Genomic DNA, 22,072 nt, shown 5'->3' on the forward strand with positions numbered 1-22,072 from the left:
ATCTACTGGGGCTTTGGAGGGAAAAAATAAAAATAAATAAAATCTTTAAAAAAAATAAATAAATAAATAAATAAATAAATAAAACCATAATGAGATGCCGTTTTACATTTACCAGACTGGCAAAAAATATCAGGTATTGATAAAGGTGTGGAGCCAAGAGAAGGCTCATTCACTGCTGGTGGGAGTGTTAGTTGGTACACCTACTTTGGAAGATTGTTTGACAGTATCTAGTAAAGTTGAAGATATACATAGACTATGGCCCATCATTTCTACTTCTAGGAATATACTCACACTTCAATATGCACATGAATTACCTAAGGATCATGTTACTATGTAGATTCTGATACAGTAGGTCAGGGGCCTAAGAGTCTGATTTCCAGCAAGTTCTCAGGTGATGTCAATGCTGCTGGTCCAAGGTCCACGTTTTGAGTAGCAAGGCTCCAGAGAAACTCACACAAAATTGCACCAAGATGCGTGTACAAGAATATTCAGAGCAACATTGTTCATAATAGCTGCCAAGTGGAAACCACCCAACCATCAATAGCAGAAGGGATAAATAAATTTTGGCATAATCATATAGTGGGATATTATGTAGCAAGGACAGTGCACAAACAGGAGTTACACAAAACAACATAGATAAATCTCAAGATCATAATCTTAAGTGAAAAAAGCAAACAGAAGAATTCATAGAGTGTAATTCCATTTATGTATGGTTCAAATTAAACTCTATTTTTGGGGATGTGGTCATAGGTGGTAAAACTATAATAAAAAGCAAGGAAATGATTACGATCAATATGGTGGCTGGGAAAGTGGAAATTGGAGAGAATGTGTGCAGGAAGTGACATACAGGGGCGCTTCTAGGTTGCTGACAGTGTTCTATTTCTTGACTAGGGTACAGTGTCATGCATTTCATAATAAAAACTTTAAAGAAGAATTATCCTTTAAAAAATTATTTAGCACGCTTACTTTTGTGTGTGTATGTGAGGAAGATTAGCCCTGAGCTAACATCTGTTGCCAATCCTCCTCTTTTTTTTTGCTGAGGAAGATTGGCCCTGGGCTAACATCCGTGCCCATCTTCCTCTACTTTATATGGGAGACTGCCACAGCATGGCTTGACAATAGCATGCTTACTTTTTAACCATGTGTTTGAAAATAATGCCTTTTAAGTTTCAGATCTGACCACAAATAAGTTATTGATGAAATTTCCCTCAGGTGAACTACATAAAAGAACTGAAATAATCAGGTCACTCACGAAGAAGGTAAAAACCCTTGAATCTAATCAGATTGAATGCCAAACGGCTCTTCAGAAGACTCAGCTACAGCTTCAGGAAATGGTTCAAAAGGCAACCCATTCCTCTCTCCTCTCTGAAGACCTTGAGGTTGGTTTTATTTCGTGCTCAGCTTCACTAGCCCAAATTCTGTCTGTGTTTCAGTTATTGAAAAATTAGATTTAAATGTTTCCATTAAAAATGCATATGCGCGTGTATGAATTAATATGCATCCGTTTATCATCATAGTTTTGTATTCATCGTACCATTTTGGTTAGCTGCCTAGTGCTGGAGATGAAGCTTCATTACAACCCTTTTGTAACTTTTAGCCATTTGGTTTAGAAGCATCTATCATTTTATCAATAGTGGGTTATTTTAGAAAGCCTTTTTCAAAGTCTGAGATCAGTATCATCAAGTTTTGATAGCTTCAAATCATGCTTTCTAAATAATTGTGTCTTATCTGATATGGGATATCAGTTACCCCATGTTATCTACACCATGTTAGTGGCATATGGGGAATAAAATCTGTAAGACAGAGTTTTCAGTTTTCAGTTCTAACTGGTCAGTCATCAGATATTTTTTGAGCTCTTGCTATGTGAGAGGCACAGAAAGAAAGCCATTATTTTTTTTTGTTATATCTTTTATATTCTTCTTGTTTCGTAGTGACATTCAGTATAGATATTGGTAATGAGTCTTAATAATTCATAATAATAGTATAGATTTTATTTTATGCCTTTTTAATTTTTTCAGATTACTATTCTAGACAGTTTCTAGCTGTAAAATAAGTAAAAGCTATTCTGGAATCTACTGATACATTGAATTAAAAAACGGAAGTGTATTAGTCAGCTTGGGCTGCCATAACAAAATACCATAGAGTGGGTGGCTTAAACAACAGAAATTTCTTTCCTCACAGTTCTGGAGGCTGGCAGTGCAAGATCAGGGTGGCCATCATGGTCGGTTTCTGGTGAGGGCTCTTTTCCTGGCTTGTAGACAGCCCCCTTCCTGCTGTGACCTCAGGTATTGGGGAGAGAGAGAGTGAGCAAGTTCATCTAAACCTGCTTATCTCTCAAAGGCCCCACCTCCAAATACCACCACATTGGAGGTTAGGGCTTCAACATGTGCATTTTGGGGGAATGCAATTCAGTGCATAGCAGGAAGATTTTTTGTTTCTTTTTAGTTAATAAACTTTATTTTTTAGAACGGTGTTAGGTTCACAGCAAAGTCAAGTGAAACCATAAAGAGATTTCTCGTATACCCCCTGCCCGCCCACACACACAGCCTCACCTACTCTGGACATTCTGCACATAGTAGTACATTTGTTACAATCAATGAATCTACCTTGACACATCATTATCACCCAAAGTCCATAGTTTACATTTAAAGATTCACTCTTGGTGTTGTACATTCTATGGGTTTTGACAAATATATAGTGTCATGTATCCACCATTGTAGTATCATACAGGATAGTTTCACTGCCCTAAAAATCCTCTGTGCTCCATCCCTCCCTCTCACAACCCCTGCAACCACTGGTCTTTTTACTGTCTCCATAGTTTTGCCTTTTCCAGAATGTCATATATAGTCATGAGTCACTTAACGACAGAGATATGTTCTGAGAAATGTGTCATTATGTGATTTCATCATTGTGTGAACATCATAGAGTGTTCTTACACTAACCTAGATGGTGTAGCCTACTACAGACCTAGGCTATATGGTACTAATCTTATGGGATCACTGTCATTGACCAAAATGTTGTTATGTGGTACATGACTGTAGTTGGAATCATATAGTATGTAACCTTTTCAGATTGGCTCCTTTCCCTTAGTAATATACATTTAAGTTATCTTTTAATTTTTATTTATTTATTTTTTTCCCCCAAAGCCCCAGTAGATAGTTGTATGTCATAGTTGCACAGCCTTCTAGTTGCTATATGTGGGACGCGGCCTCAGCATGGCCAGAGAAGCGGTGCGTCGGTGCGCGCCCAGGATCTGAACCCCGGGCCGCCAGCAGCAGAGCGCGCGCACTTAACTGCTAAGCCACAGGGCCGGCCCTAAGTTATCTTTTAAAAAGCCTGATTATTGGGTCAGCCCTGATGGTCTAGTGAAAGTTCAGCGTACTCTGCTTCAGTAGCCTGGGTTTGGTTCCCAGGCTCGGGACCACACCACTCGTCTGTCAGTAGCCATGCTGTGTGGCGGCTCACATAGAAGAACTAGAAGGACCTACAACTAGAAGATACAACTGTGTACTGGGGCTTTGGGGAGGCAAAAAAAAAGCCTGATTATTTTTTCCAACCAATAAATACATCCTGTACACAATAATTATATCAGATATAGTTCTGTGGTTTAAAAAAAACTCTGATAAGTGGGAATACCCCAATATGAAGTTCTTTCAACATAAAGTAAAAAAAAATGCACAGAAGTTCACTAATGCTACTTTATGCTACCAAAGGAAGTTTCTTACTAATCCAATTTTCATTCTTTCATTTATTTTCTTCTTTCTTGCCAAGCTAGAATTATGCCTTGTTTATAAACATAACCAATATAACTCAGTAGGCCAAACACAATTATTGAGAGGATGTTAGAGGTAATGGAGAAATAGACATTTGTATTTCTTTTTGATGACTACTTACTTAGCCCACTTTGTTACTAAAAAAAGTTAAACAAAGAAAAAAAAAAAGAAGAATGAGCACAGATTGTAGCTAGTGATAGTAATGAAAGCTTTTAAATGACTCAATTAGTATTTTATATGTTGTTCCCTTGTAGGCTAGAAACGAAAACCTCAGCAACACATTAGTGGAACTTTCTGCTCAGGTAGGACAATTACAAGCTCGGGAGCAGGCTCTCACTACCATGATAAAGCTAAAGGTAATTCAAAATAATACCTCCATTGCCAGGGCACTTTGTAGTTTATAAAGTACGATCACATACATTATCTTACGTAAGTCGCATAGCAACTCAGATAGGTAGAGCTACTAATGTTGGTCTCCTTTTTAAATTCTGGTTTTGGAAATGAGGGAAATAAGTTTAAAATGATCTCCTCAAGGCACTGAGAGATGGTGGGACTCCACTTTTGGTCTCTGTCTCCAAGGCCCATTCCATGGTATAGCATGCCTAGATTAATGTGTTTTCTTCTGAGGTATCCATTATTAAGTCTCATGAAGTCATTGACAGTCAGATTGCTTGTTAACGTTTTTTTAAAATGGAGAGAAAAACTGTTAGCAATCAGGCATTGATATGGTCTCTAATATGCCATAAACAGTGATTGATAAAGAGTCTCTTCTACCATAACACATGTGTTTGACACCTGGTGAGTAGGGGAATGATGTTGGTAGAATGGGACAACTCATGCTAATTCATATGTGACTTTTCCCGGCACATTAACGTTTTGAAGTGATCAGGGGCAAGCTTTCTTAAAATTAAAGAGAAAATATTAAAATCTACAGAATTGTCTTTAGTCAAGTAGTGACCAGTTTAGTGACTTCAACAACCACTATGGTTTCCATCATAGCAAACTCCCTGGCAAAACTGTGAGTACTAACGGAGATGCTGTAGAGGCAGTTCCCCTGCTTGAAAAAAGTGGACTCATTAAGAAGGCTGTACTTCCAGAATTAGAGTTTTTATTTTAATGAAAATGGTCTCCATTAGAAGCAAACGTCCTCCAGGACACTGACAAAAGAGGAAGAAGGGGTCCCAGGTTTAAGCCTGAAAAGGATTGACTGATATATCTACACTGGCATTTGCTAAACTGTTCATATTTATAAACTGTGTTCATTAGGACTGTTGTTTTTTGCTGCTGGTCTGATCACAAAGTTCCATCAGTTTTTGAATGGTCTACTTCAACCCCGTTTTTCCTGTAAGTCCTCCTAGTGTGAGGGTACAGACCGTGAGGTTTTTCAGGAAGGCATATTTGATGCTGTAGCAGAAACGCTTGTTTCTGCTATAGCATCTGCTTAAGCAAGGGTAAAACCTGATAATTTAAATAGTTATTTCAGGGGCCGGCCCAGTGGTGTAGTGTTTAAGTTCATGCGTTCCGATTTGGTGGCCCAGGGTTTGCCAGTTCGGATCCTGGGCGCCAGCCTACTCGCTGCTCATCAAGCCATGCTGAGGCGGCGTCCCGTATAGACGAGCTACAACTCTACAACTATGATACACAACTATGTACTGGGGCTTTGGGGAGAAAAGAAAAAGAAGAGAAGGATTGGCAACAGATGTTAGCATAGGGCCAATCTTCCTCAAAAAAAAAGGTTATTTCAGGTGAGTAGGGAAGGGAGAGAACTTTTACTTATTATTTTTATACTTTCAGCTATTGCTTGAATTGCTTTTCAGTAAGCAGATAGCTTTTTTGTAATTAAAACAACCACCTCAACAATAAGAGTTTCTGATTTTGGTGGGTTTGGGATGAGGTCTTGGAGTCTGTCATTTTAACAAGATGAAAAGAAGGGGAGGGAGAGTGGGGCCCATGGGATTTATCTGTAATCCAGAGAGTAAGCCCCCTTCAAGGGCCGGCACTCCAATTGCTATTACAGTTTCTTAGGTAATTAAATTGTCTGGTTCTAAACTTTCTGAGATAGACAGTTATGATGGTTTGTGCATGGTTTCTGGAACCAGCAGACCAGGTTAAAATTGGGGTTCCATCACTAACTAGTTGTGTTACCGTGGGCAGTTTACTGTTGACTTGTCTGTCCCGTGGGGATAACAGTAGTACCTACCTCTGAGAGTTACTGTGAGGATTAATTGAGTTAACACATGAGAAGTGCTTAGAACGAAGCCTGGCACACAGTGAGATCTTAATGAGGGTAATATTTTTGTATTGATTCGTTAGAATTTAAAAATATTATATAACAGTTTTCAAATTTGGTTTTTAGGACAAAGATATTATTGAGGCAGTCAATCACATTTCAGACTGTTCAGGAAAATTTAAATTGTTAGAGCATGCCTTACGAGATGCTAAGATGGTGGAGACTTGTATTGTGAAAGAAAAGCAAGATTATAAGCAGAAATTGAAGGCACTTAAGATCGAAATCAATAAACTAAAAGGTAAGGAAGAGACATAAATTTAAGCATTTTATCTTGGGAATATATTTCTTCATTTGGGTTCACTCAATCTTATGATTGAGAGTAGGTCTGTTGCTGGCTTTAGGTCCTACCATGAAATATTCATTTCATTTGTATAGAATTATGCTGCAATTTTTGTGTTACAAGATAAATAACAGAGTTGGGGGAAACTGCATAATACATTATATTTTAAAAGTAATCCTGGGCCGGCTCCGTGGCTTAGTGGTTAAGTGCGTGCGCTCCGCTGCTGGCGGCCCGGGTTCGGATCCCGGGTGCACACCGACACACCGCTTCTCCGGCCATGCTGAGGCCGCGTCCCACATACAGCAACTAGAAGGCTGTGCAACTATGACATACAACTATCTACTGGGGCTTTGGGGGGAAAAATAAATAAAGTTTAAAAAAAAAAAAAAGTAATCCTGCCTTTGCTGTACCAGCTAGCTATTGCTAGTATATGCTTTGTAACAAACAATGACAACATCTCAGTGGCATGCAATCATAAGCATTTCTTACACTCATGTATCTGGAGGCCAAATGGGAATTGGCTGATCTCTGTTGGGCCCAGGTGAGCTGCTCATCTGGGGGCAGCTCCGCTTCGTGTGTCTTATCTTCTCACCGGTAGGCTAGCCTGGGCATTTCTTCCATGGTGAAGGCAGAAGCTTAAAAGAAGAAGCAGAAACACATGAGGACCTGACACACCATCACTTCCCCCTCATTCTGTTGGCCAAAGCAAGTGACATGGCTGAGCCCAAAGTCAAGCAGGGGGGAAATATCCTCTGCCCCTTTGTGGGAAGAATTGCAGAAAATCGTGGGAGGAGTGCAGGGAGGGATGAGGAATTGCCACTAACAACAGTCTACCAGAGGGGCTTTTTGCTTCTTGTTTTATTTTTGAAAATTCCTTTTGGATTCTTCTTTTCTTTTCTTTTTTTTTTTTTTTGAGGAAGAGCAGCCCTGAGCTAACATCCATGCTAATCCTCCTCTCTTTGCTGCAGAAGACTGGCCATGAGCTAACATCTGTTGCCAATCTTCCTCCGTTGTTTTTTCCCTTTTTCTCCCCAAAGCCCCAGTAGATAGTTGTATGTCATAGTTGCACATCCTTCTAGTTGCTCTATGTGGGACGCGGCCTCAGTATGGCCGGACAAGTGGTGTGCCGGTGCGCGCCCGGGATCCGAACCCGGGCACCAGTAGCAGAGCGCGCGCACTTAACCGCTAAGCCACGGGGCCGGCCCCCTGGATTCTCCTTTTCTGTTTTCATTCTCACAGTAGCTCCATGATTCATTTCTTTCTGAGTAATATTACTTGAAGTATAATAAGGAAATGAAGGCTAGGCATACCAGATAGGTTAGTGCTATGCACTTGAATATGGATATAGGTGATGGAGTAAAAATTTAAATTTGTGTACAAAGGGTATGGAGGTACAGAGGCCCACTTTTCTCTGGCCTTTCCCCCTGTGGGACAGAGTAAACTGTTGGACTGAGAAATTATCATTTTAGTTTTAAATCTGCACATTTTATAAATGGTGATCACGTTAGACACAAAGGCGGAGTGCCACTGTGGAACAGGCACCCTTAGAATGACAAAGCCATGGTACGTTGTGGACTTTACTCTTACCTCTGTCTAGTGGGGTGCCTTGTGAGGCAGTGATTACTCTTACCTCTGTCTAGTGGGGTGCCTTGTGAGGCAGTGAGTTGCTGTTGAAATTGTGATAGTTTATCATCACTGCTGATTTAATTTAAAAGACTCAGCCTTCTAAAATCTTGTTCTTGTGATGCCCTGACTTGTGGTAAATTGTAGGTTTTGTCTCCATGTGTAGCTTCAGCTAAAACCATAATCATAATGTAAGTCCCTTGACAGCAGGAACACACTCTGTCTTCTCTTTTTTTGGGTCTGTAGTTAATACACAGCCCCCAGGGCACATTGTAGACATTCAGTAAATATTTATTGAATGCTCTGCATACCTAGGTAAGATATTCAAGTAAACAGAAGTCTGTTTTATCGATATTTATGCCTTATTTTATAAATTCGACATTTATTAAAAACATTTTTTTTTTTAAAGAAAAACAAGGTACTGGATAGTGGACTAGAGAGTGAGGGAAATAGACTTATTTCATTTGGGTGGACTGGGAAGACATCTTTGAAGAGAACGTTTCAGCTGAAACTGGGGTGAGGGGAAGAACCAGCCGTGTGAAGATCTGGGCCAGGAACCTTCTAGGCAGAAGGAACAGCAAATGCAAAAGCCCTATGGCAGGTTTTGAGGTTGGGACATGCTCAAGGAACAGAACGAAAGAAGAGGGAGAGTTAACAGGCAGGGCCGGGCCACGCAGGGCTTAAGATAATGAGTTCGAATTTCATCCTAAGTGTAGTAGGAGGGCTTTTAACAGAGAGGTGACTTGGGCAGATTTTTATTTTTTAAAGATTGCCCTGATTGCTCTGTGGACAATAGGCTGTAAGAGGAGAGACAAGGTTTGAGTGGGGAGACCAGTCAGGCAAGAGATAGGGAAGCCTTGGCCAGGGTCATTGCCAGGGACGTGGTGAGATGTGGGATATAGAACATATTTGGGCTGTAGATTCAACAGGACTTCATATTAATTGGAGGGGTGGTGGCTGGCCTGGTGGCCTAGGGGTCAAGTTCCCGCACTCCACTTTCGCGGCCTGAGGCTCACAGGTTCAGATCCAGGGTGCAGACCTACACGCTGCTCATCAAGCCATGCTGTGGCGGCATCCCACATACAACATAGAGGAAGATTGGCACAGATGTTAGCTCAGGGCCAATCTTCCTCACCAAAAAAATAAATAAATAAATAAATAAAATCAAAAGAAAAACACTTCAAAAAAAAATTGGAAGGGGGTGCAGAGGACATGAGAGGTATTGATAGTGTATTTTCTCCTGGAAATTAGTATTTATTTGAGGACTTTTTTTCTTCTATTTGTGAAGAGGATCTAAACGAAAAGACAACAGAAAATAATGAACAACGAGAAGAGATCATTCGCCTCAAGCAAGAGAAAAGTTGCCTGCATGATGAATTGATTTTTACTGGTAAAAATAGATAATTAGTTTAAGTGATTGAATAGTTATATATTTGTAACCTAAACTTTCTATGATACTGCTATGACTGGCTGAAGAATTATAAACCTCTTTCAAAATAGTTTTTGTTTTTAACACCCTTTAAGTAATGGGGAGGGACCAGGCAGGGAATTTTAAAGCTGTTAATATGCCTCCCAGTTAACTGTTTCCTCTTCTGCAAAATGAGGAGCTACCCTCCCTTCCAGCTTGAGTGTGTGACTATACTTCTCACTAAAAACGTAATACTTGTGCTTAAAAATCCATTAAAAAAGAATCTTATGAACTGAGAAGGAAGGATGTTTGTGCTTTTGCAAATACTAGATAAAATTTAGGAATTCAACGTTTTTCCAGTTTTGCAAATAGATGACCTGTAATTATTACAGTTGGAAAAATACTCATGTGTTTTGTTATATCATTATGACCCTAAAATAATAATGTTGGGGGTGAATTTTTCATGATTTAAAAGGAAATTTATCAGTAAAGTTTAACATAGGTCCCCTTCTGGTAAACATGAAAATTGCATTCATCCCCCAGGCCATATTCCCCCATCTGTGTCCCTACCCACCCAGTATCTCAGAGTTTCCACTAGTGAGAGCCTCTCCTTTTCGCCACTCCCAACTGAGAATCACTGATACATAGATCTTATCTCTGTCCCTGCCAACCAAGCAGATTTTTTTTTTTTTTTTTTTTAATTTTTTGTTTATTGCAGTAACATTGGTTTATAACATTGTAAAAATTTCAGGTGTACATCATTGTACCTCTATTTCTGCATAGATTACATCATGTTCACCACCAAAATACTAATTACAACCCATCACCACACACATGTACCCAATTATCCCTTTCACCCTCCTCCCTCCCCTTCCCCTCTGGTAACCACCAATCCAATCTCTGTCCCTATGTGTTTGTTTATTGTTGTTATTATCTACTACTTACTGAAGGAAATCATACGGTATTTGACCTTCTCCCTCTGACTTATTTCACTTTGCATCATGCCCTCAATGTCCATCCATGTTGTCACAAATGGCTGGATTTCATCGTTTCTTATGGCTGAGTAGTATTCCATTGTGTATATATACCACAGCTTTTTTATCCATTCGTCCCTTGATGGGCACTTAGGTTGCTTCCAAGTCTTGGCTATCGTGAATAAGGCTGCAATGAACACAGGGGTGCATGTACCTTTGCAAATTGGTGTTTTCAAGTTCTTTGGATAAATACCCAACAGTGGAATAGCTGGATCATATGGTAGTTCTATCGTTGATTTTTGAGGAATCTCCATACTGTTTTCCATAGTGGCTGCACCAGTTTGCACTCCCACCAGCAGTGTATGAGAGTTCCCTTCTCTCCACAACCTCTCCAACACATGTTGTTTCCTGTCTTGTTAATTATAGCCATTCTGACGGGCGTGAGGTGATATCTCATTGTAGTTTTGATTTGCATTTCCCTGATAGTTAGTGATTTTGAACATCTTTTCATGTGTCTGTTGGCCATCTGTATATCTTCTTTGGAGAAATGTCTGTTCAGGTCTTTTGCCCATTTTTAATTGGGTTGTTAGTTTTTGTTGTTGAGATGCATGAGTTCTTTATATATTTTGGAGATTAAGCCCTTATCAGATGTATGGTTTGCAAATATCTTCTCCCAATTGTTAGGTTGTCTTTTCGTTTTGTTGATGGTTTCCTTTGCTGTGCAGAAGCTTTTAGTTTGATGTAGTCCCATTTGTTTATTTTTCTATTGTTTCTCTTGCCCGGTCAGATGTGGTGTTTGAAAAGATGTTGCTAAGACTGATGTCGAAGAGCGTACTGCCTATGTTTTCTTCTAGAACTTTCACAGTTTCAGGTCTTACATTCAAGTCTTTAATCCATTTGGAGTTAATTTTTGTGTATGGTGTAAGGTAAGAGTCTACTTTCATTTTTTTGCATATGGCTATCCAGTTTTCCCAACACCATTTGTTGAAGAGACTTTCTTTTCCCCATTGTATGTTCTTGGCTCCTTTGTCAAAGATTAGCTGTCCATAGATGTGTGGGTTTATTTCTGGGCTTTCGATTCTATTCCATTGATCTGTGTGTCTGTTTTTGTGCCAGTACCATGCTGTTTTGGTTACTATAGCTTTGTAGTATATTTTGAAATCAGGGAGTGTGATACCTCCAGCTTTGTTCTTTTTTCTCAGGATTCCTTTAGCTATTCGGGGTCTTTTGTTGTTCCATATAAATTTTAGGATTCTTTGTTCTATTTCTGTGAAAAATGTTGTTGGAACTTTGATAGGGATTGCATTGAATCTATAGATGGCTTTAGGAAGTATGGACATCTTAACTATGTTAATTCTTCCAATCCAAGAGCACGGAATATCTTTCCATTTCTTTGTGTCTTCTTCAATTTCTTTCAGAAATGTTTTATAGTTTTTGGTGTACAGATCTTTCACCTCTTTGGTTAAGTTTATTCCTAGGTATTTTATTCTTTTTGTTGCAATTGTAAATGGGATGGTATTCTTAATTTCTCTTTCTGCTACTTCGTTGTTAGTGTACAGAAATGCAACTGATTTTTGTATGTTGATTTTGTATCCTGCAACTTTCCCATATTCATTTATTACTTCTAAAAGTTTTCTGGTGGATTCTTTAGGGTTTTCTATATATAAAATCATGTCATCTGCAAATAGTGACAGTTTCACTTCTTCCTTTCCAATTTGGATCCCTTTTATTTCTTTCTCTTGCCTGATTGCTCTGGCTAGGACTTCCAATACTATGTTAAATAGGAGTGGTGACAGTGGGCATCCTTGTCTGGTTCCTGTTCTTAGAGGGATAGCTTTCAGTTTTTCACCATTGAGGATGATATTAGCTGTGGGTTTCTCATATATGGTCTTTATTATGTTGAGGTACTTTCCTTCTATACCCATTTTATTCAGAGTTTTTATCATAAATGGATGCTGTATCTTGTCAAATGCTTTCTCTGCATCTATTGAGATGATCATGTGATTTTTGTTCTTCATTTTATTAATGTGGTGTATTACGTTGATTGATTTGCGAATGTTAAACCATCCCTGCATACCTGGAATAAATCCCACTTGATCATGGTGTATAATCTTTTAACGTATTGTTGTATGCGATTTGCTAGTATTTTGTTGAGGATTTTCGCATCGATGTTCATCAGTGATATTGGCCTGTAATTTTCTTTTTGTGTTGTCCTTGTCTGGTTTTGGTATCAGGGTAATGTCAGCCGTAGAATGAGTTAGGAGCTTCCCCCTCCTCAATTTTTTGGAAGAGTTTGAGAAGGATAGGTATTAAGTCTTCTTTGAATGTTTGGTAGAATTCACCAGGGAAGCCGTCTGGTCCTGGACTTTTATTTTTGGGGAGGTTTTTGATTACTGTTTCGATCTCCTTACTGGTGATTGGTCTATTCAAATTCTCTACTTCTTCTTGATCCAGTTTTGGAAGATTGTATGATTCTAAGAATTTATCCATTTCTTCCAGATTGTCGAATTGGTTGGCATATAGTTTTTCATAGTATTCTCTTATAATCTTTTGTATTTCTGAGGTGTCTGAGGTATCTCAGAGTTTCCACTAGTGAGAGCCTCTCCTTTTCGCCACTCCCAACTGAGAATCACTGATACATAGATCTTATCTCTGTCCCTGCCAACCAAGCAGATTTTATTAAGCTTTCATTTTGGTAGTTTGTATTACAAAAATCATAGATTTGGAGGTAAAGTTCCAAACAGAAATTAAATTAACATTTTTCGAGTCTTCTCATACCTAACCTCAATGCCCTTCCTTCTAGGAAGACAATACATTTCTATACGTTAAAGGGCAAAATGCAGTATTATATTAAAATTTTTTCAAATAAAATGGAATTCTTCATTTTAATCTCATGTGATTAAAGATGGGGGAAATGTGGTTTTTCTACCACCAGAGGTCACTATTCCATTATTTCTAGGATTGCTGTGTCTCAATAATATCTCTTATATTGCTAAGGATATATACATATATCTAGAAAAATATATATGTACATATATAGAGATATACATACGTATCTTTATAGATATATATTTATAGATATATATATGCATATATTTGTAGTTTTACAGTTTAATTCAAACAATCTTTGGATCAGCATTTGTGTGCCAGGCACTCTGCTAGTTGCTAAGAAGCTCAGAGGCCCACAGAGAATTTAGTACTACATATACAAATGCTATGAATAAAATGCTGTTGGGAGGTCAGAGGAAGGAAAAAAATTTACGGGATATTTTAACAGTCTCCTTTCTTTTTGGTTCATCACTTTTTACTTATACATCGTATTATGTGTTACTAGGTAAAGTATGTGGAATTTGTTAGATAACACTGTAATCCATTTTGTGAAATAATTTTTATTTATTTATTTATTTATTTATTTATTTATTTTTGTGAGGAAGATCAGCTCTGAGCTAACATCCATGCCAATCCTCCTCTTTTTGCTGAGGAAGACTGGCCCTGGGCTAACATCTGTGCCCATCTTCCTCCACTTTGTATGGGATGCCGCCACAGCATGGCCTGACAAGCAGTGCGTAGGTGCGCGCCCGGGATCCGAAACCGGGCTGCCAGCAGCAGAGTGCGCGCACTTAACTGCTATGCCATGGGGCTGGCCCCTGAAATAATTTTTAAATTTTATTTATTTTATTTTTTTCCCCCAAAGCCCCAGTAGATAGTTGTGTGTCATAGCTGCACATCCTTCTAGTTGCTGTATGTGGGACGCGGCCTCAGCATGGCCGGAGAAGCGGTGCGTCGGTGCGCGCCCGGGATCCGAACCCGGGCCGCCAGTAGCAGAGTGCGCGCACTTAACCGCTAAGCCATGGGGCCGGCCCTGAAATAATTTTTAAAAATCATTTCCTAAGCTGATTTTATAAACATCTTTTCTACTCACACCACTGTCTCAAAATAATTTTTGTATTTTTGAATTATAAAAGTGAATTAAGCCTGAAAATAATTTTAAAAGGCTTAACATGATATGCTGTCAGGTGCTATGGCTAAAAATTAACACGTTTTATTTGAAGTTGGAAGATGTCTTAAAAGTGTACTTTTTTTTTAAGTTGAAATCTTTTTTCCTCTTGTTGAAGATGAAGTTCTTCACATAGGCTTAGAGACATGTTTCATTTGTTTGTACATATTGCTTGTAAGAAGTTTGAAGGTAAAACAATGACACTAAAATCAAGAGAGAAAACAAACAAACAAAAGATGTTACTGGTTTACATTTCTGTGGTCCTGACAGTCCTGTGAGATTGAATGACTTGCCTGAGGTCTCCCAGTCAATGAAAGGCGGAGCCTTGACCCAAATTGAGCCAAGTCCAGACTTCCAGTGCCCCTTGCCTTGTGCTGCTTCTTAGCAGAGATCCATCCCTCTTTGTTCTCTGTAACCAGCTTGTGAAAAGAGGCAGACCTACTCCACTTTGATCTCTCAGCCAAACCCAGCTGTGTAGAAAACTATCTGATCTAGGGAAACATTTATATTTACGGTAGAGTTGCCTCTCATGCAACAGTAGATTATTCTAAAGTCAGAAATTAAGGCAAAACTCAAATATATTTAAAATGATCCTTGAGCACCAGATATAGTAGTTGGCTTTTATTTAGGGGTCATGCTATATCCAAAACAAGTATCTAAACACTAGGACTATACCCAGCATGTCACAGTGCTGTTAATATGAGAGGCGTGTTGAATTGAGGCCAGCTGCGAGTCACAGATGCACCCTGGGCATCACTTTCACTGTTAAAGTAGCTGCGTTTCCTTTTTTATTTTTTTCTTCATGCGTATAGTTGAATTCTGATAAACTAAATGCAACTCCACATAAATAATGCAAGTCCACTACATTTATGTGATTTTGTTGTGGTGTTGACTGTGGTCTAATTGGTGTCACTGGTGTTGACTATGGATAATGCAAAGAAATTGAGAATTGAATAGAAAGTCGGAGTAGTTTAAACCCGGAGCCCAGCTTTCACTGTGCTTTTCTTCATGTTCTCACTTTTGAGCACGAGGATTACCTTTAAAAGTAAGACGATACTGCAGACCCACATTGGAAGGTCTGAGCGTTAAGGGTGTTTCTGGGGGCGGGGTGGCTGTGCACAGATCCCTCTCACTCTACCTGATCGCCTGCGACACCAGCAGACACTGCAGAATAGCTGTCTAGGTGGAGTTGCAGTCTACAGCAAAGCACACACCTTTGTCTTTAAATGGTTTTTGTGACGTTCCAAATGTAAAGTGATGATAAATATTTTTATTCTTTTTCATCCACGAGAACAATGACCTGTGGAAAAGGTGTTTTATGAAAGAACCAAAGATATAAATTGTAAATTTTGATTAAGATTGCATCAGATTCACTTAAAACCGATTCATATAGTGAAGGGTCGTTTTATATGTTTAGTTTGAACTTCTTATAAAGATATTGATTTTTATTAAGTGAGGCATTTGTTGTTGATTTCTCACTTTTATGTGAATCAAATTATTTCTCCTTAAGCTTAATATTATTATGTTTTCTGGTATAAGTCCTCGTATAGGTCTTTAGATTCTTTCCTTTCTGTGGGTTCTCATTTACTACGTTCTGAACCTGTTTTGAAAATATTGATTTCTCATACCCCAACTCCGGTAATACTGAAATGTCCATGTTTCAGCAAAATGTTTATAGTCTTTGTAAAAGATTTAAAAAAATACCTCTCTATTCCATCCTTTTGCACTAAGAAATTGAATGTATCACTATGTATATTAAAGAGAATTCTGAATCTTAATTACCTATCAGGTAAAAAGAGTTTTCAAGAAATAGAAAGTCTTTAAAGGAGTGCTGGGCTTTTATTAAGGTGGAAATACAGTTTGTCTACCTATGGGGGCGCCTCCTAGGTACAGACATCTTTGGTCTTTGGTCAGTGAGCATACAGTGGAAGGGCCTGTGAGATTACTGTATCAGATTGACTTGCATACTGTTAAAAATAGTGATTTTTCACCCGTTGTAATGTTAATTTTTTTCCTGTTGATAAAGGTAATATGTTGTCTGGATTTTTGCAATGAAAATGCATTCATAAGTTACATGTGTAGTGTGATAAAAATTAAAGTACTACATATTAATTTTAGAGATTTAGAAACCAATACCCCCCCAAGACAAAAAGAAGAGAGGAAAATAATGATCATTAATCCTCCTGTCCAAAAATAACTTCTTTTAATACTTTAGTATACTTGCTATCAGATTTTTCTGTGCGTATGTACATACAAACACACACATGTAATTTGATCCTAGAGTTGATACAATTTTGAGTCTTTCTTTTTTTTGACTTAGCATTAATTATATTGTGAACGTTTTCCAATTTGATGTAGGATCTAGTCAGAATCACAGATTAAGGCTCTTCCCAGCATCCGTTTTGTATTTTTTAAATTCAGGAATGAGGGAAAATATGTTAGCTGAGCATTAAATTATTGGAAATGAAGAGGTTTGTGTTGATATGGCTGATGAGAAATATTTTAATAATATTTGTTCTTAAATAGCAGAGAGAGAAAAAAGGAAAGATGAGTTACTTGATATTGCAAAGTCAAAACAAGAGCGAACAAACGCAGAACTGCATAACCTGAGACAGGTATGTGCCCAGTTAGGCTTCTCTAACTATTAGGTGGAAACGTTTATAAACAAACATCCAATTAGGAAAAGAGAATGACTGTTGATTTTGTTTAGGGTGCTTTTGGAATCCTAACTGCTTAAAGGTATATCATATTTAGCACAGCAGATGGGGTCTTGCTTATGGTAATTAAAGGTTAGGAGACTAGTTATATTAACAAATCTCAGTGCTAACATAGGAAAAATAAAAGCAAAGATATTTAGCATATTTCTCTAGTCACTATCGGGTCTGTTTTAGCATTTGAAAGTACCCAATTATTGGCTCAATTTAGTATTCTTGTTACATTTCATATTGATTTATCAATATCTATGGCAGATTTATATAAAACAACAGAGTGATCTGCAGTTTCTTAATGTCAATGTGGAAAATTCTCAGGAATTAATACAGATATATGACTTAAAGATGGAGGAATCAAAGGCCCTAGAATCCAGGTAATCTTAGTAAGATGCTATTAATATGGTCTTGTATTGTACTTCATCATTCAGTCAATATTTATAAGTACTTACTATGGGCCAGTACCTAGTACTGTTCCCTATATAGTAAGGACTAAATATATGTGAGCTAATAATTATCATTATAATCCTGGGTTGTAATGAGATCTAGTCTTAGAATTCGAAGCATGATCCTAATTTAGCCACTTAATAAAAGAAATTCATTAAACATTATTTGTGTGTCTGTTGTGTAGAAGGCTTTGAGCTAAAGTAGAAACTTCAGAGATGAATCATTTATTCATTCATTTAGCATTCACTGTGTTTTAGGCACTGGGCTAGGAATAGGGAAAATAAAGATATATAGGATATGGTACTTGCCTAAAAGAAATGATGCCAAAGAATGATATAAATAACTGCAGTAGGAGTTCAGCTAGCTGAGGGTGATCTCTGCTCTTAGCTTGATTTTCCTGTTTTCCTTGTTAATAGAAGGAGACGTCTTCTGTTACCTATAACAGGCAGTGTGAATTAAATTGGTTTCTTTAAAATTAAAAACATAAATAAATGAGGTGTGGTTTAATTTAACAGGCATATAACTGTCCCACAGTTAAATTTAGTCTACTTTTCCAAGCAGAAACCTTACAAGGAGTCATGGAAAGGAATGGGAATTAGGGAAGTTCCCCACAACTCCATGTAACCTCAGAGCCTGCAATGGGTTGACGGCAGCTCTTGAGCCTGGTAGTTAGTAGGCGCAGGAGTGGGATGTAAGCACCTATTGCTACAGACAGCATGACTTGGATTCAACTGTACTTTGCATGCTGGCTCTGCTTGTCTTTTGAGGCCCTCTGCTGGGGTTGTTACACTATTGCTCTGTATCCCAGCTGCTGCTGCTAATAAACACCAGAACAACCCAGGGTTCTCTTGCAGGCAAAAGCCCCTGACATATTGGCTCTCTTTCCTTTTGTACTTCATTGCCCCTGGGAGATACCTGGGCTACATGAGTGAGGTTATTCTTTAAGAGCATAAAATGGCTTATACTATTCTAGAAGGAGGGGTTGAGTTTTCTGAGGGATCGAACTATACAGATCGGAATACCTGAACGCATATGACATGAAAAACTTTAAAAGATGATTTATTAAAAGGTTTATCACATATATGTAGTATTCTTAATTTTTATTTTATGCACGTGTCATTTTTACTTTAGACTAGCTTTCAATGTATAGCTACATAAGTATCCAGCAGATGAATGACATGGTCACAACTGCAGTATGGAAAACACATTGGGCACTTTCCACTTTATTTTTGTGCCTTGAATCTCCATCACCTTTCAATCCTGGCTTTAACTCTGTTTACTGTGAAACCAATAGAATTAGGAAGGGAAATAACAGATCAATCAACAAGTATTTACAGAACACTTAATGTATGGTAAAGACTTTCCTAGATGCCAGGAGGATTAAAAATGCCTCTACGTATTAAAAAACTTAAGAATCTATTGAGAAGATAGGATATATGTATGAAACAGTGAACAATATAGCTATAATGGGAAATTTTTTGTGTGATTAATTAGGTAATATATACAGTAAGATAATAACTTGTGATATAGACAGTAAGTACAGAGGGAGTTAAGGATGGGAAGGGGAAGGTAAATGTGTGGGCTTGGTGGTCAGAAAGACTTCCTGGAGGAGGTCGGGCTGAAATTGGGCTCTGAAGAAAGAATAAATATATTACCTTATATTTTCATTTCAGACAAATGGGTCTTATTAGGATTTAGCTCAGCTAATGAGGTTTGGGTGAAATATTTAGGACAATGTCAAGTGTATCTTATAACTTCCATTTTTTGTAATGCCACCATAGCAGAGACATGTGTTTATCAGATCTTGAAAATAACCACCCGAAAGTCGATATTAAGAGGGGGAAAAATCAGAAGTCACTGGTTAAGGACCACAAATTTGAGACCATGTTGGTTCAGCAAAACAAGTCAGACAAGAACTCTTGTGATGTATGCAAAGAGAAGAAACTGCAGGTTAATACTTCATTTGGGGAAAAAAGTGTATTTGCTATCTCATCTCTGTTTACAAAAGACTTAGTGGAGAAACAAAAGTCTTGGGCTCTGGGAGGAAAAATCCAGAATGAACCCGAAAACAAAAGTACATTGTGCAAGATCCACGCAAAATCACCAAAAAGTGATGGAAATGGCATTCAGAATGAAGAGAAACAACTCTCAGAATCATTAACATCCTTATCTGATGAAAAGCAGTGGCTTGATGTCAGTGTTTACTTGGGCCTGGCCAACTGTTCTGGTTCAAAGCAACCAGAAAAGCTGGATGTTGAATGTCAAGATCACATAGAAATGTCTGGAATCTCATGTTGCCATAAAAATGAAGCCTGTCTGGGTGAAAGTGACATGTGTGAATCCAAGTGCTGCCACCCGAGTAATTTCATAATTGAAGCCCCAGGCCACATGTCTGACACAGAGTGGATGAGTATTTTCAAGCCTTCTAAAATGCAAAGAATCGTTCACCACAAATCTGTGTGCACTTGTTCAGAAAGTGCCAGTGGAACAAAATATAACTCCCCGACAAGGTTAGTAATGTTTCACGTTTGTAAACACCCAGGGAGTCCACATATGTGTTTAGAAATATAAAGGGCTGCAGTAGCCACTTCATGTGACTGTTTAACAGAAAGCAATGTTTGCAAACGGAAATCATGTTTTAAGACAAACCGTTTACTCCTTTCATCACAGCATAGGCTGTTGATTTTTTGATTGTGCGAAGAGAATGTATTAGATTCCAGTGGAAAGTTTGTACCTAGGACAGCTTCTGAGGAAAAGGTTTTGCTTAAAAACAAAGCCAGTTGTCATGAGTTGGGCAACTAAGTTTTATTTAAAACAAACATCCAGGGCCGGCCCTGTGGCTTAGCGGTTAAGTGAGCGCGCTCCGCTGCTGGCGGCCCGGGTTCGGATCCCGGGCGCGCACCGACGCACCGCTTCTCCGGCCATGCTGAGGCCGCGTCCCACATACAGCAACTAGAAGGATGTGCAGCTATAACAGACAACTATCTACTGGGGCTTTGGGGGAAAAATAAATAAATAAAATCTTTAAAAAAAATAAAACAAACATCCGGGTCACTTTACAGAATAGAATGCTGGGGCCGGCTCCGTGGCTTAGCGGTTAAGTGCACGCGCTCCGCTGCTGGTGGCCCGGGTTTGGATCCCGGGCGCGCACCGACGCACCGCTTCTCCGGCCATGCTGAGGCCGCGTCCCACATACAGCAACTAGAAGGACGTGCAGCTATGACGTACAACTATCTACTGGGGCTTTGGGGAAATAAATAAATAAATAAAATTAAAAAAAAAAAAAAAGAATGCTGCTCTGGGGCATTCCTCACCCTAGGATTCTTTTTGAATTGATAAGCTGTCTCTTTTGTGTCCAGATTGCATTCCCTAGACCCCAGATAACAATTTCTCTTTTTCCTCGCATTAGCATATTTACATATCTAGTTGCTTCTGCCGTTGTGTTCACTTTACATTTCCCAAACTTGCTTACTTTTTAAAAGCATGTAAGAGAAAGAATATTTGTATTTAACAAGCTGGTAAAAGTTATCGGTTTTTTAAGAGAAGAAAATAGATTAGTTATTAGCGTATGCTGCATTATTCAGGCTCATCTTATTGTTACAACTGCTGAATCTTGTGGTTGAGGGGTGCTATAGTAATGTCTGCTATTTTTAAATAAAACCTAGCTCTTCAATATTATATTACAGAAAGAACAAGGTTTCTATATTGAGAGCCTTATTTCAATTATCAGATTGACTTTCATAGGACGTTATGATTAAAACTTCTTTTGGTATTTTCATTATTTGGATTATTCTTTGGCCCTTTTAAAAACCTGAGTCATTTAAAAATCATATGGATGTTATTGCCAGTTGTAAAATTTAAGAAAAATTGGTGCCACACTAAATGTCATCTATTCATATTTGGTTTTGAAAGATCTTTAAATATTTGCAAGTATCAGTAGGGCACAACTGCATGTTTTTCACTACTGAACAAGAATACACATATATTTAAGGGAAAAGCTCGTGTTAGATAGTTTTAAGAGCATAGTGGACATATATTAAATTTAATGTATGAAAGACATTAAAATTTAATTTTGGAGTTTTCTTTCAAGGCTCTTTTGACCTCCCTGGCTTGAAATAATTGAAGTGACTTCTTGTTCCGCCAGCAGAGGCACATGCCAAGGCATCGCATGACAAATATGTGATTAAGTAGAAAAGATAATTATGTTTTCCTATTTTTCCTTATATTATTAGAACTTGTGTACCTACTTTATTATCTGACTAAAATGTTCACATTTGTACCACCGTTCCGTTTGACAAATAGAGGTTTACCTGTGGAGGGAGATGCCATGGGCAGGCTGCTCTTGCTTAGTTATAGGATCCATGGGAGGAAGAGGTTCCAGTGCCTCTGGTCTGTTCCAGGACAGCTTTTGCCGTTAACTCTGCTTTGAGCCCAAACTTTAATAATGTACCCAGAAGCTTAGCTACATGTGTTTGTTCTCTACACTGAGAACCTAGAGAAGAATTAATGAGCCACAACAATGCTATTCTACTTTCACAAAAGGACTTTTAAAAACCGTTAACAAAAATCAGT

At 38.3% G+C, this 22,072-nt stretch overlaps 1 protein-coding gene across 9 annotated transcripts in view; it reads left to right on the plus strand.

Moving 5' to 3' along the window:
* Positions 1 to 22,072, plus strand: part of CCDC62 (coiled-coil domain containing 62) — a 42,296-nt gene that overhangs the window by 4,593 nt on the left and 15,631 nt on the right. Inside the window, exons 3-9 of one of the 9 annotated variants that reach the window (XM_087423365.1) lie at positions 1,213 to 1,379; positions 4,028 to 4,129; positions 6,130 to 6,301; positions 9,255 to 9,356; positions 16,875 to 16,960; positions 17,315 to 17,430; positions 19,282 to 20,010. In XM_087423365.1, the coding sequence (XP_087279491.1) occupies positions 1,213 to 1,379; positions 4,028 to 4,129; positions 6,130 to 6,301; positions 9,255 to 9,356; positions 16,875 to 16,960; positions 17,315 to 17,430; positions 19,282 to 20,010 (1,474 nt within the window). Of the gene's footprint in view, positions 1 to 1,212; positions 1,380 to 4,027; positions 4,130 to 6,129; positions 6,302 to 9,254; positions 9,357 to 16,871; positions 16,961 to 17,314; positions 17,431 to 19,281; positions 20,011 to 22,072 lie in introns of those variants that run through there. The other 8 variants (XM_014787150.2, XM_087423366.1, XM_014787151.2 and 5 more) reach the window with 8 other exon arrangements.

This window comes from Ceratotherium simum, chromosome 35 (genome assembly GCF_057802395.1).
Source record: "Ceratotherium simum simum isolate JZ-2026a chromosome 35, ASM5780239v1, whole genome shotgun sequence".
Taxonomy (NCBI): domain Eukaryota; kingdom Metazoa; phylum Chordata; class Mammalia; order Perissodactyla; family Rhinocerotidae; genus Ceratotherium; species Ceratotherium simum.